Raw genomic sequence first — 14,853 nt, forward strand, 5'->3', positions numbered from 1 at the left:
TGTAATTTCGTTAAAATATATAATGTTTTATATAATCAACCATATCAAAATGAGAAGATGGATTAATTGTCATTCTAAATCTTGTCTAATCAACAAATACATTTCTATGCATTCATTCTTTGTCTCAAGTGTTATCTTTTTGCATAGCCTGTCAAAGGTTCTTCTCGGATATGTTTTAGGTTCTTGTGAAACCTTAGTGGTTTTAGGTCGGACAGAATTCTTGGAGTATCAACATCCGGTTGAAAGATTTTGGTTTTGAAATCTGCCACACATCGGCAGCAGTAGCAAGCTAGTTATTCACAACATTACTCTTACTACTATTTTCTGCATCGTATATTTTAAATGGATCACTTCGAGGAGGATTTAGTCGCCGCATTAAGAGAAATTGTCAAAGACGGAAACTGGCAATGTGTAGGAAAGAAGTGTGATTTTGACTCACCATGCACAAAGTAAGCAGTCCAATTAGCTAGAATAGCAGCAGCTAGCTAACTAACTGTGTTTATCCCACCTAATGTATATGGTTTATACACATTAGCTGCCCTTGCCTTTTCTGAAAAGATGGTCTAACTTGGTGCATGACTTCTCTACGTTTCCCCAAGGCTGTACTCTGAGGATGGTGAACACATTGTCCTGGTTCACACAGAAGATGACAGATTCTGGGCTATGGATTCATCCTGTCCCCATGAAGGTATAGCCTAATTGATGGCATGCCATTAATCACTCAGCACTATGGTATGGTAGCTTGCTGTTATGATGATTAATTCATAAACAACTACGTGACAAAATGGCTATAGGATAAATCAAATAACTTTTGTCACATACACGTGTTTAGCAGATGTTATAGGATGTGTCGCGAAATGCTTGTGCTTCTAGCTCCGACAGAATGAGAGTATGCTATAAGAAAAAAATTATCATAGTCACCATACTATGATGTCTTTCATCATTACAACCACCGTCTTCGCGTAGGAGGCCCTCTTGACCTCGGTGACATCGAGGACCTGGGAGATGGGAAGAGGGTACTGGTCTGTCCCTGGCATCACTTTGACTTCTGCCTGGAGACCGGTGCCTCTTCCATGGGACTACAGGTAGAGAGAGATGGCCTCCAACAGAGCCTATTTATTCATAGTATTCTAAATATAGGTTTCCTGTAACCATGTGATAAAGGGAAGGTTGATATGTATTACCACCATTGGCATCATACAGGAGTCAATGTGGCATTTACGGGTGTCCTTAGGGGTAAGAGACAGGGATTTGGAGTTGCTTAGAGAAAGTACTCACACCCCTGAGACAATCAATACATATTTTATTTTTTTTAACACATTTTTAACAAATTCTGTAATTTTTCTTTCACTTTGAGAATGTGGAGTAGGTTGTGTGGATAAAACAATCTAATTGAATCCCTTTTATATTTAAATAAGGCATCTAAATGTGACAACTTTGCAAGGGGTGTGAAGACATTCACTAGGCAATGTATGTTTTATTAGAATTTGGTCATTGAATAACATAAGCTTATTAATCAATAATACAAGTAGACTAAAAGGAACGTTTGTTTTTCTGTCTACAGAACCAGGTGTATGAGGTCAGAGTTGTCCAAGACATGATTTATATCAACACACAGAATGAGCTGTGTCTAAGTCCCATCCCAGAGACAGACACAACATCTAATGGTAAGGTGATAGTATACCTAATGAACAATGTACACCAATCAACGTTCTTTTTGACAATTACATAAAGGAAAGTACTGTAGCCTGGGTGACAGTCTGTTTCTGCACTCTTGCCATCTCCTTATGGAATTGTCATGCCAAACATGTTGGCTTGACGATAAGCCGGCAAGAACACACACAGATCTGGGAGCAGGCTAGTAGCTAAGATATTTTGTTCTGGCAAAGCTTTGAATGATATTAAGTACATTTATAAGAGATCTCTTTTTGGCTCAGGCACATTGTCAGCAGATGATGTCGAGCCATCACCCTCTGAGGACACACTGTGCGTCTGGGCTACAAAGATCCTGTGCACACCGGACCCCAAAGAGAAGGCAAGCCCCATTCACACTAACCACCACATGAAGTGTTAAACTGGGAGGGAATGGAGTGTTGGGTTGTGTTCATTAGGCACCAAATGAAGAAAAAAAATGACTGAAACAGGTGGAGACTACCTGGACTTTCCATGGCAAAACATACAAAAATAGTTTCTGGTCGCGTACACAGATTTGCAGATGTTATCGCAGGTGCCTGAGATTTGTTCAACCCTGCATATCTCACTGGCTCACTGACTTTGATCCAATCCCTGCAGGTAGCCATGACGCTGCAGGTCCAGGCGAGATGGAACAGTGGGGAGATAACAGAGGTGGGTCAGGCTACTCCACCTGTCCAGCCCAACAGGAAGGAGAACCTGACCGTGCTGCAGCCGGGCAAAATCAAGCGTGGCAAAGGTGGCACACAGGTCAGTGTGTTAACAACACCCTCTAATCACTCAGACAGGTTGGAAGTATGAACTAACAAGTCCGGAATCTCTGAAATCCTCAAAAAACAAGCCTAAAATCCCATTGAACTATAGAGGGATTAGTCTCATTAACTGTACCATATTAGATCAAGAGGGGAGGTAATCACAGTAATGCAATGAGGAAACCCCTGTTAGCATAAAACCAAATCAAGGACAAGCTTTTTCTGATCCACAAGGAAAAATGGGCAGCTGATATTTGGTTTAAACCTAAAAACTTAGAACATACTGTCATCAAAGAGAACTATATCCCTGAACTATATGTCCGCCTGAACCTAACAAAAAGCCAAAGGTCAGTTTGTTCACAACTCACATCCGGCACTCACCCTCTGGCTTAGAGACGGGTAGATTTAACAGAGTGCCTGAAGAGGAGAGAATTTCCCTACTGTGTTGGGAAATCAAAAAACAAAATCCATTTAGTGTTTTTGGGCCCTTTGTATGACGATCTGAGACATGTTATTTTCTGTAAAAAAAAATGTATGGTGCTAACCCTGAAGTATTCTGGTTAATGGACAAGCAGAGGCTTGAATTTTGTTCCAGACAGGGTGTTTGAGATTGCTCAGTTTGTTTACAATGCCTGGAGGAGAAGGAGAAATGTACATGCATCCGCTACAAGACCATGGTGCTTGCCATGGTGCTTGCCTATGGAGCAGTGAGGGGAACGGCACCTCTGTACCTTCAGGCTCTGATCAGTCCCTACACCCAAACGAGGACATTGCGTTCATCCACCTCTGGCCTGCTGGCTCCCCTTCCTCTGCGGAAGCACAGCTCCCGCTCAGCCCAGTCAAAACTGTTCGCTGCTCTGGCACCCCAATGGTGGAACAAGCTCCCTCACGACGCCAGGACAGCGGAGTCACTCACCACCTTCCGGAGACATTTGAAACCCCACCTCTTTAAGGAATACCTGGGATAGGATAAAGTATTCCTTCTAACCCCCCCCCCCCCCCCCCCCAAATTGTAAAGTGGTTATCCCACTGGCTATAGGGTGAACGCACCAATTTGTGAGTCGCTCTGGCTAAGAGCGTCTGCTAAATGACGTTAATGTGCCCTTGAGCAAGGCACTTAACCCTAATTGCTCCTGTAAGTCGCTCTGGTTAAGAGCGTCTGCTAAATGACTAAAATGTAAATGTAATGTAAATGTACTGTTTGTGTAGTGGGGCTAGATGGTAGCTGTACTGTTTGTGTAGTGGGGCTAGATGGTAGCTGTACTGTTTGTGTAGTGGGGCTAGATGGTATCTGTACTGTTTGTGTAGTGGGGCTAGATGGTAGCTGTACTGTTTGTGTAGTGGGGCTAGATGGTAGCGGTACTGTTTGTGTAGTGGGGCTAGATGGTAGCTGTACTGTTTGTGTAGTGGGGCTAGATGGTAGCGGTACTGTTTGTGTAGTGGGGCTAGATGGTAGCTGTACTGTTTGTGTAGTGGGGCTAGATGGTAGCTGTACTGTTTGTGTAGTGGGGTTAGATGGTAGCTGTACTGTTTGTGTAGTGGGGCTAGATGGTATCTGTACTGTTTGTGTAGTGGGGCTAGATGGTATCTGTACTGTTTGTGTAGTGGGGCTAGATGGTAGCTGTACTGTTTGTGTAGTGGGGCTAGATGGTAGCTGTACTGTTTGTGTAGTGGGGCTAGATGGTAGCTGTACTGTTTGTGTAGTGGGGCTAGATGGTAGCTGTACTGTTTGTGTAGTGGGGCTAGATGGTAGCTGTACTGTTTGTGTAGTGGGGCTAGATGGTAGCTGTACTGTTTGTGTAGTGGGGCTAGATGGTAGCTGTACTGTTTGTGTAGTGGGGCTAGATGGTAGCTGTACTGTTTGTGTAGTGGGGCTAGATGGTAGCTGTACTGTTTGTGTAGTGGGGCTAGATGGTAGCTGTACTGTTTGTGTAGTGGGGCTAGATGGTAGCTGTACTGTTTGTGTAGTGGGGCTAGATGGTAGCTGTACTGTTTGTGTAGTGGGGCTAGATGGTAGCTGTACTGTTTGTGTAGTGGGGCTAGATGGTAGCTGTACTGTTTGTGTAGTGGGGCTAGATGGTAGCTGTACTGTTTGTGTAGTGGGGCTAGATGGTAGCTGTACTGTTTGTGTAGTGGGGCTAGATGGTAGCTGTACTGTTTGTGTAGTGGGGCTAGATGGTATCTGTACTGTTTGTGTAGTGGGGCTAGATGGTAGCTGTACTGTTTGTGTAGTGGGGCTAGATGGTAGCTGTACTGTTTGTGTAGTGGGGCTAGATGGTAGCTGTACTGTTTGTGTAGTGGGGCTAGATGGTAGCTTTACTTGCCATGATTATTGTACAGGATATGCATATCATTTGTACAATGTTATTTTGTTTTGAGTACAAGGAAAATTGTGCTGTGTTTAGTAGTTTCTTGTAAGCCCATGTGGGCTGGGCACCAGTAGGTGTATGACACTTAAATAAATCACATCAATCAATCATGTAGCCTAACAAATAGAAGACCAAACATGACTGAATGACAATAGACACAGGTAATGGTACTGTTGAGAAAAAGGAGGGAACATATCCCATGCCAGTATTGAACTACACAACCCCTAGATTACCAAAATGGGCATGCTAACTACCCACTGTCGCAATAAAATAGTACACGTTTATTTGCACAGGATACAACAGGTGTAAAAAATCAAATCAAATTGTATTGGTCACATACACATATTTAGCAGATGTTATTGCAGGTGTAGCGAAATGCTGGTGTTCCTAGCTCCAACAGTGCAGTAGTATCTAACAAAATATATATATATATATATATATATATATATATATATATATATATATATATATATATATATATATATATATATATATATATATATATATATATATATATATATTTTTTTTTTTTTGTCATTTAGCAGACACTCTTATCCAGAGCGACTTACAGTTAGTGAGTGCATAATTTTTTTATTTTTTATTCATTTTTTATTTTTTCATACTGGAATCGAACCCACGACCCTGGTGTTGCAAATGCCATGCTCTACCAACTGAGCTACCTCCCTGCCGGCCATTCCCTCCCCCCTCCCTGGACAACGCTGGGCCAATTGTGCGCCGCCCCATGGGTCTCCCGGTCGCGGCCGGCTACGACAGAGCCTGGATTCGAACCAGGATCTCTAGTGGCACAGCTAGCACTGCGATACAGTGCCACTGCGCCACTCAGGAGACTTCTGCGGGTGTAGCGAAATGCTGGTGTTCCTAGCTCCAACAGTGCAGTAGTATCTAACAAAATATATTACATCCGGGTTGGTTTAGAAACCCCATTGACAATGCATGGGAAATGGTTTAGGGATCGAACCCACAACCATGGTGTTGCAAGTGCAACTGAGCTACATGGGACTATAAAACAGTACAGTGAAATGCTTACTTGCAAGCTCTTTCCCAACAATGCAGTATTCAATATCAATGGTAAGAGAAATAATATGAAGGAAAAACACAAGAAAAACCGGAGAATGTAAACTCTATACAGGATCAGTACCAGCACCATCATTTCAATGTGTAGGGATACTGGAGTAGTTGAGCTAGATGTGTAAGCAGGGGTAAAAGTGACTGTCAGCAGGATAAAAAAGATATGGTGAATGTGTGATGTGTGGGCTTCAGTATGTGAGAGTGTGTGTGAATGTGTGAGTAGAGACCTGTGAGTGTGCATAGAGTCAGTGCAGATAGTCCGTTGGAAGGTGGGCAGCCATTGATTAGCTGTTTAACAGTCTTATTGCTTTGGGATAGAATCTGTCTGATGCCATTGGTCTTGATGCTCCGGTACCGCCTGCCAGACGGTAGTGGAGAGAACAGTCCATGGCTGGGGTAACTGGAGTCTTTGGCAATTTTTCAGGCCTTCCTCAGACACCTCCTGGTATAAATGTCCTGAATGGCTGGGAGCTCGCCCCCAGTGATGTGCTGGGCTGTCCGCGCCACCCTATGTAGAGCCTTGCGGTCGAGGGCGGTGCAGTTGCCATACCAGGCGGTGATGCAGCCAGTCAAGATGCTCTTGATGGTACATCTGTAAAAGTTCTTGAGGATGTGTTGTTGTAGCAAACTCTTCTTTTGTTCGTTGTCATGGCATTAGCACATACAGTATGGGACGAGGCTATAGAACTGCAACATTCCATGCTTCATCAATGATGGTTGATATGAGTGTATGTGTTTACTATGTGTCTGACCAGGCTAGCAGGATAGCCCTCCTCCACTCCCTGGCTAACATAGAGCAGTGGGCTATAGACCTGTCCTGGGACATCATTGCTCGCTTCTCAGCGGTCAGACTGGACACTGGAGAGCCCCTTCCCCGCCAGTTCTTCAGCGACTTTGTCAAAGTGGCTGGAGACGAGGCCAAGGTCAGTGTCCTAACAACACTGGCCTCGATGAATCACATATATCTAATTAATGTGCTATGTTACGTGTTGTTTTAAAAGGATAGTTCACTTTCTGAAGTTTCAGCTTATTTTTGAAAACAAGCTGAAACCAAAAAGTGGACCAGTCCTTTAATAATGATGCACATCTGTTGTAATTGTATGTGTGTTGTTCAAATGTCTATACTTCAGATATTGGTAGTCCAAATATTTACATTTTTACATTTTAGTCATTTTAGCAGACGCTCTTATCCAGAGCGACTTACATCAGCAATTAGGGTTAAGTGCCTTGCTTAAGGGCACATCGACAGATTTTTCACCTAGTCGGCTCGGGGATTAGAACCAGCGACCTTTCGGTTACTGGCACAACGCTCTTACCCACTAAGCTACCAATATAAACATATTTAGTATGTTTATATTGGTATAATACTGCAAGACAGTGTTCCTCAAGGAGGATAACAAGTGGTAATACTGTATCAGTTGGGAGTAGTGGATGGACTGCTACCCTAGTATTACAATTCATTTGTACTCTGTTCAACAGCATTATCACTTACTAGAGACGAGGATCACAGAACTCGACAGCTTCTTTGGCGCGTTACCTGTTCATAATGGTGGGTGGTTTGCTGGGTTCTCCAGACTAAGGCCGAGATTCAATCCGATCTCTTTTGTAGACAATGCGTCTTTGGAAAGGCAATGTTCCCGCGTTGGTGGAGATCCAATTCACAGTAAACACTGCATATGTTGGCTCAGTCAGGAAATTCACTTTGAAGTATCAAACATGCTATAATGCAGATCCGATTGAATCCTGGCCTAACTGACTTTTAATATCATCACAGTTGGTTTTATGAAAAAAGACATGACATTTTCAGTGCAGCCGGTGTAAGTTAAGCAACCTCCGCTCTTGTCTATACAGGACTGTGGCAGTCAGCAACGGATACGTCCCACGACCTGCTGGCGAGGCTAGCCATTGTGCATATGGTACATGAAGCCAGGTACAGCATTCACCTGAATTACAGCACTATCAGAATATGACTATGTTATCAGTGCAGTGGAAACATGGTCCCTATTACCTTGACACATCTTCTAATACACCCATGGTGTTCACATTATCTGAAAGGTCTGGATAGGTCTGAGAAATCGGACACATTCTTGGCCACAAATAACCACAGGGCGGCTAAAACAAAAACTTGGTGAAATTCTTGGCTTTTCCAATCAACTGGGCTCTGGGAAAGTACTGCTACCTAACTCCCTCTCTCTCTCTCTCTCTGTCTCTCTCTCTCCTCCCCCAAGAGGCCTGGATGTGCATCCCCAGACCTTGTCCCGCTTCGCTGCCCAGGGGGACTGCAGCTCTGTGGAGGTGCTGGAGGTTATCTACCAGGATGAGATCACTCACGTGGCCGCCGGGCTCCGCTGGTTCACCTACATCTGTTCACAGGAAGAACGGGTATGGCTTTAAGGAGGCAATTATTGAACTACAGTTTAGTAAACTGAGTAGTACATAAATAGTTGCCTCTTTATAACGCACATTGTTGAAGAAATCACTGCCACATTACAATTGGGTTTATGGTAAATGTAGTAAATCATGGCCTGGTTACACATCCACCATCGTTGCTGCAGCTGTGCCTCATCTAACTTTACATCCAAAGGTGGACTACACTTTGGTAGCTAATGTTCAGCTTTCCTGATGTTCTTTTTAGGATTGCTTATCTACTTTCCATGACTTGGTGAAGCAGCACTTCAAAGGTTACCTGAAGCCTCCTTTTAACACAGAGGGTAGGAAGACAGCAGGGATGACACAGGAGGTATGATGACACCCTGACACATTCACACTAGCTAACGGCAGCTAGCTTTATGACTCAAAGGAAACATGTAGTCTAATTCAGTGTTTCCCAACCCTCTCTTAACCACCAGACATTCTGGTTCTAGCATTTAACTGATACAACCTTATCACTAATGAACTAATTAGCCTATCAAGCACTTGATTAGTTGAATCAGCAGTGCAAAAAATAATAATTTAATCCTCCTGGAGAGGGTTGGAAAACACTGGTCTAATTCACTCCCACGTTATCAAGTTAAGTGAATAAATCAATTTCCTTCAATGTTTTGTTTAAAACTTAGTCCCAGTGAAATGCTACAATTCTATACTTTCTCTCTTCCATAGTGGTATGTGCCTCTTGTAAAGCCTCCCAGTTGACAGACAACGTCCCCCGAGACCAGCATGCTGTGACAAACACAATTGCCGCGTCCCAGCGGGTGGGTGAAGCAGTTGCACACCAAATCTCATAACGCCTGGATAAAGGTCAAACTGTTACTATTATAAAGGTTTAAACTTTAACCTGTCAGTGGCCGTATCAATGTGGTATTGCAATCTAATATCTGACCCCAATGTAGATGACGTGGCATTCGATCATTGGTTCATTTGTGCAGCGCGACTGCAATGTAGTCGGACTGGAACGGCACCATTTACTCCCCTGGGAAGAATACATCTCTAAAACAGACCCCACCATCTCTACATTACTACAACTGTGATATAAATATTACAAAGTCCAATGCATTATATGGTAATGAGGGAATGGATGGTTAAGAATGATGTCATAGAGCAAATGACAAAGGCAACAGAACCTTGTGAATATCTCAGAGTACACTTTTGTAAATGTTTATTTATGCAAATACAACTCTGTTATTTTGGTGGTTTGAGGGTTTTTCATTGGACAACACAAACTACTCACGCACATCAGCCACTCCATGATATCACTATTATTATTATTACATTCATGTATATCATGTGTTCCATAGGTTCAGGAAATAGTTTCCAGTAGGCGTAAAACAGGAGAAAATGTTTTTGAAACAGAGGGTACTACCTGGACTGAAATGTAAATGTTTTGTTTCTGTTTCAAAACGTTTTGCTACGGTGTACCTGCTGAACACTACCCTTGTCTTAAGTACTCTTAAATATGTTGTCTTAAAACAGACAAGTATAGATCCTTTTTTATTTTATTTTACTTTTAGGAAATGTATCTAATCAAATAACATTCAAGTAGGTTGTTGTTTTGTGTTCAATTACCACATGATGTTTTAATGCACAGTGTGTTGCTGTGTCAATGAGTTCTCCTCTCCAGCTGAATGTAATTCAGTTCTGTCTCTGTTGCTGTGGAACAGGCACTCCTGCTTGGGAGGGCCAGATCTGTTCTGGAAGCTCTGATGGAGATATCCGTTGTAGAAGTCTGCTGCTGACAGTCTCTTCTTCAGCATCACCGCCTTGAATCCCACCCAGCCATCCTAGATCACCGAACACACACAAAGTGGTTGTCATCATTTTATTATGGGATCCATTAAATTAATTATTTGTATTATGCAAATTACTTTTCATTAATATTAGACATATTTCAATAAGATAAAAATGACAGTGTTTTGACATAATAGTAAACCATGGAAAGTGTCAAGGATGAAAAGCCTGGCTCACGCACCCTACAACAGACAGCCAAGGTGTTGGACTCTTTCTGATAACTCATAGATCCTGGCACAGGTATCCACCCTCGACCTGTCATTAAAACAATCACAACATTTCTCAACCCTCGACCTGTCATTAAAACAATCACAACATTTCTCAACCTGAAACACTGAAAATATTCAAACGGATGTTACCAGACAGTGATTGTCTTTGCAGTGTGTGGAAACAAGCAGTAATACTGCTGCCGATCCACACATCTACTTACAGCATGCTGATTGAACTAGCTGACTGAGTCAACCACCATCTACTACCAAGCAGTGTTGGGAAAAAGGGAAGATGATCAAGTCATGGTTAAAAGAGGAAATTACCTGATAGTGAAATGTTGCATTTGCCAGCAAAGTCCAGCAGCTTTATGGTCTTGCCCATCCAAATGGTTCTCAATGGGATCTAATGGGAGAGAAGAGGAGAGCATTGTTTTAACACTCCTGGACAATGTGTGTTTAGAGGCCGGTCACAGTAAATCAAGGTCATATATAGTATGCACAAAATTAGAAAATCCTCTTGAAACAGGTGAGGAACGGCGTGAACTCACCCAATAAGAATGCTCACTATAGTTTTACGTTTCAAAGTGTTTTCAGACTTTTCTAGTTTCGTGCCAACTGAACATGACTGCTGTCTTATTCTTACCCGGGATGCGATGGCACGAAACAGGCAGTCGATCTGGACACAGGTTTGTTCCTCCCATATGATCCAGCTCATCGATGTGCTGATTTTAGGGGCTGTTGAGAAGAGTCAACTGTAAGCTGAGGCATGAATGGATGCTTAGAAAGTACACACAGCTTTCACCCTCCTGTAAGTTGCAATTCTTGCTGATTGTGTACCATTCAAATTGTAATTACTACTAGCATCAAACGTCTGGTTGAGTAAATAAATGTTCTTACCTAACGTGGCACCATCTTTAGCTTGCTCTCTTCGGTTTGTGATTCTCTCTGGAAGGGTCCTTAATGTGTCAATCAACTGTTCAAGCAAAAACAATAATCTTGCATTACACTCTAGGCTCACATATAAGAGGGCTTACATTAACCATGAGTGGTTTCTGACAAGCCTTTGTTAAAATGGATTGAGCTCTGTGGTTGTAGGTCTCAAATGAGTGAGCTCAAATCACACCCTATTACCCATGTAGTGCACTACATTTGACCACCAGAGCCACATAGTGCACTGTATGGGAATAGGGTGTCATAAGTACACAAACAGTGTGAAGTGCACTCACAAGCTGGGCTCCCTTGGTGGCCAGAGTAGCTCCTAGCTGGTCAGCTGTGAAGTTGTCTGGGACCTGGTAGATCTCCTGGTGAAGAATGGGACCCACATCAAACCTGTAACAGTGACAAGAGACACACTGAGATGTCCTGTAACACATACACACTGAGGTTTACTGTAATACAGAGACACACAGGTTTACTGTAACACAGAGATACACTGAGGTTTACTGTAACACAGAGACACACTGAGGTTTACTGTAACACAGAGACACACTGAGGTTTACTGTAACACAGAGACACACTGAGGTTTACTGTAACACAGAGACACACTGAGGTTTACTGTAACACAGAGACACACTGAGGTTTACTGTAACACAGAGACACACTGAGGTTTACTGTAACACAGAGACACACTGAGGTTTACTGTAACACAGAGACACACTGAGGTTTACTGTAACACAGAGACACACTGAGGTTTACTGTAACACAGAGACACACTGAGGTTTACTGTAACACAGAGACACACTGAGGTTTACTGTAACACAGAGACACACTGAGGTTTACTCTAACACAGACACACAGGTTTACTGAAACAGAGATACACTGAGGTTTACTGTAACACAGAGACACACTGAGGTTTACTCTAACACAGACACACAGGTTTACTGAAACAGAGACACACTGAGGTTTACTGTAACACAGAGACACACTGAGGTTTACTGTAACACAGAGACACACTGAGGTTTACTCTAACACAGACACACAGGTTTACTGAAACAGAGATACACTGAGGTTTACTGTAACACAGAGACACACTGAGGTTTACTGTAACACAGAGACACACTGAGGTTTACTCTAACACAGAGACACACTGAGGTTTACTGTAACACAGAGACCAGAGATACACTGAGGCACAAAGGTTCAAAGGATCTTTGACTTGAGGAATAGCAGTATGCGCGTTGACAGTGAATACGGTAGTAGAGTACACTATTATATATATATTCCTATTGCAATCTGGTGGCCTCTGGAGACTTTATGGTCCAGTTTCCTGGACCCAGATAAAGCCGTCCTGTACAGGACTATAACACATGCTCTATGGGGAATCACCATTAAAAGGGCTTTTCAGTCCAGGATTAGGTTGGGAAACCAGCCCTAAATATGCATTTGAACAAACAAACAAACATCTGCTAATGTCATCCCTCAGTTTTGCTTGTCAATAGTAGGTCCATGTTGCTGGTAGATGACTGGTCCCTTTCATGGCTTCCCCTTCCTCCCTCAGCACCATGAGGAAAGAGAGAGGGAAAAGGAAGGGGGAGGGGACAGAAAGTAGCTCTGGGTCACGTTAGCCTACCTCTTTGGTCGTATCTGCATGACGGTAACCCCGGTGACAGTGTCTCCGTGTAGGATGGTGTGGAACACTGGGGCGGGGCCGCGCCATCTGGGGAGAAGGCTGGGGTGGACATTCAGGATCCCACTGGAATAGAGTCAACCGACACACATGCCGCAACTCTCACAATCAAACAGATTGGACACAATCAGGGTTTGACTCTTGGAGGTGTTCATAAGATTGACACTTCTTGGGGAGTCTGCTGCTTGTATAGCTGATATGGAACCACTAGGTAGTTGGCTGTGTACTAGTAGCTACCATGGAGCAAGTGATGTCGCCCGCCCACCCTGAGACATTCTGGGCCAGTGGTATTGACAATGCTTATTTTGGTGGAGAGTCAGAGTGTTGTGTGCAGGTCCCTGGTTGGCACCCAGCTCGGGGCAGACAGGGACACAAGCTATAATGTTACACTTGTATTGCATGAGTCACTTTCAGAGAAGTTACTCACCATGGAAACTGGTTGATAAGTCCTTCCCGAAGCAAGCAGCCAAATGACACCACCACCCCGACATCGAACCGCCCTTGAAGATCCCTGAGAGGCCAGACATGAACGGGCAGTTTGTTTTGATCAGCAAACTTCTTCACAGGGACGTCATTGGATAGTGTGACAACCTCAAGTGACTCCACAACACGGTCATTGGACTCCCTGCAAAAATTAAAACAGCAGACAACTGACATTAGGCCACAAGAAGGAGTTACTCTAGCCTGGTCCCAGATCTGTTCGGACTGTCGCTCCAACTCTTATGAAGCAGCACAAACAGATATGGGACCAGGCTAAAGTTACTCACTGCAAAGAATCTCTCCTCTTTGCTCACTGGCATGGAAATGGTTGTGGGTGTCATACCTAGATGCAGAGAGCAGCTTGAGGGATTCTACAGCAAAATCATCCGTCCCAAAGAAAAGGACCCTCCAAGGTGGTTCTGTTGAGTAGTTCCTAGTCACAAGTAGGCGGGTCTTGCCAGGGATTTGTCCACAACGTCTATGTTTCTCCGGCGTTCTTTTGACCCACACTCCAACAGATGCATGCCTCTGGGTGCAATAATTGCAAACGCCATGCAGTATTTTCAGACCCACTACTTTTGCCTTGACATTGTTCCACATCTTCAGTCATTTGTCGGGCGGGCATCTACCAATGTGTTAAAATTAGCTAGCAATGCTCGACTCCAATATGGCTAGTTTATTCGTCAAGACAAGCTCGACAATTACACGAGGGCACTTCTAGAATTAAGATGTATTCGTGTGACACGCTTACCTTTAGCGTTAATGAATATTGTCCAACATTTAGCTTGATTCATGTCAGCTATAACGTTAAGGTATTTCTACCTACGGGCGCCGCCATGTTTTTTCGTGACATACACCATATTTCCGGTTCTATAGAAAATAGGTCTCCCTTCGTTTGATCAGAGATTTTTAGTTCCGACTAGACACTGACGCCTTGATCACACTGATTGTGTTCTTCGCGAAATAGTACGCGGCATCATCTGGATATGTGTGCAACAAAAGTTCAACATTCACCTTCTGCTACCATTTCTGTCAAGCCGTCTATGCATACAGTTTGATGTATATGTTAGATACATCCAGCACCACACAGAACATACTGCAATTGCCGCTGCAAAGCAATGATGAAAGGCAAACGCAGCGTTCCATTGGAAACGAATGTACTTCTGGTGTACCAAAATGCAAACATCTGTCGGTGTGATCGAGGCGTGAGTCCCTCAGAAGAGGACTGTGCAAAGTGGTCTACTATGTTGTCCAAACCGTCAGAGACATTCAAGTTCTCTCCCACGAAACTGAACTGTTTATTTGAGGTTATGTACAATACCTGTCAAAAGTTTTAGAACACCTACTCATTCAAGGGTTTTTCTTTCTTTATTTTTACTATTTTCTACATTGTAGAATAACAGCGAAGACATCAA

At 43.3% G+C, this 14,853-nt stretch overlaps 2 protein-coding genes across 4 annotated transcripts; one reads left to right on the forward strand and one right to left on the reverse strand.

Annotated features, from left to right (window-relative positions):
* The first annotated feature begins 222 nt into the window (after positions 1-222).
* On the forward strand, positions 223-10,410 carry LOC311111793 (uncharacterized protein). 3 transcript variants are annotated; one of them, XR_014610791.1, is made up of 13 exons: positions 223-449; positions 600-688; positions 967-1,085; positions 1,565-1,667; positions 1,938-2,035; positions 2,293-2,442; positions 6,658-6,825; positions 7,382-7,451; positions 7,754-7,832; positions 8,131-8,284; positions 8,538-8,642; positions 9,002-9,093; positions 10,000-10,410. XR_014610791.1 is itself a non-coding variant. In XM_084154634.1 (12 exons), the coding sequence occupies exons 1-12, from the start codon at positions 343-345 to the stop codon at positions 9,032-9,034; spliced, it is 1,275 nt and encodes a 424-aa protein (XP_084010760.1). In that variant the 5' UTR covers positions 228-342; the 3' UTR covers positions 9,035-9,531. The 3 variants fall into 3 exon arrangements, 2 of the variants coding, with proteins under 2 accessions (XP_084010760.1, XP_084010761.1); XM_084154634.1 differs by lacking the exon at positions 10,000-10,410 and having other exon boundaries at positions 228-449; positions 9,002-9,531; XM_084154635.1 differs by lacking the exons at positions 6,658-6,825; positions 10,000-10,410 and having other exon boundaries at positions 228-449; positions 9,002-9,531.
* Positions 9,481-14,291, reverse strand: mtfmt (mitochondrial methionyl-tRNA formyltransferase). Its single transcript, XM_084154636.1, has 9 exons — positions 13,782-14,291; positions 13,386-13,583; positions 12,902-13,024; positions 11,562-11,664; positions 11,233-11,308; positions 10,979-11,070; positions 10,660-10,738; positions 10,308-10,381; positions 9,481-10,119 (listed from the first exon to the last, which is right to left on the reverse strand). Exons 1-9 carry the CDS (start codon positions 14,036-14,038, stop codon positions 9,916-9,918), a joined length of 1,206 nt encoding a protein of 401 aa, XP_084010762.1. The 5' UTR covers positions 14,039-14,291; the 3' UTR covers positions 9,481-9,915.
* Positions 14,292-14,853: the final 562 nt, after the last annotated feature.

Source organism: Coregonus lavaretus (genome assembly GCF_964263955.1).
Source record: "Coregonus lavaretus genome assembly, chromosome: 37".
NCBI classification, from domain to species: domain Eukaryota; kingdom Metazoa; phylum Chordata; class Actinopteri; order Salmoniformes; family Salmonidae; genus Coregonus; species Coregonus lavaretus.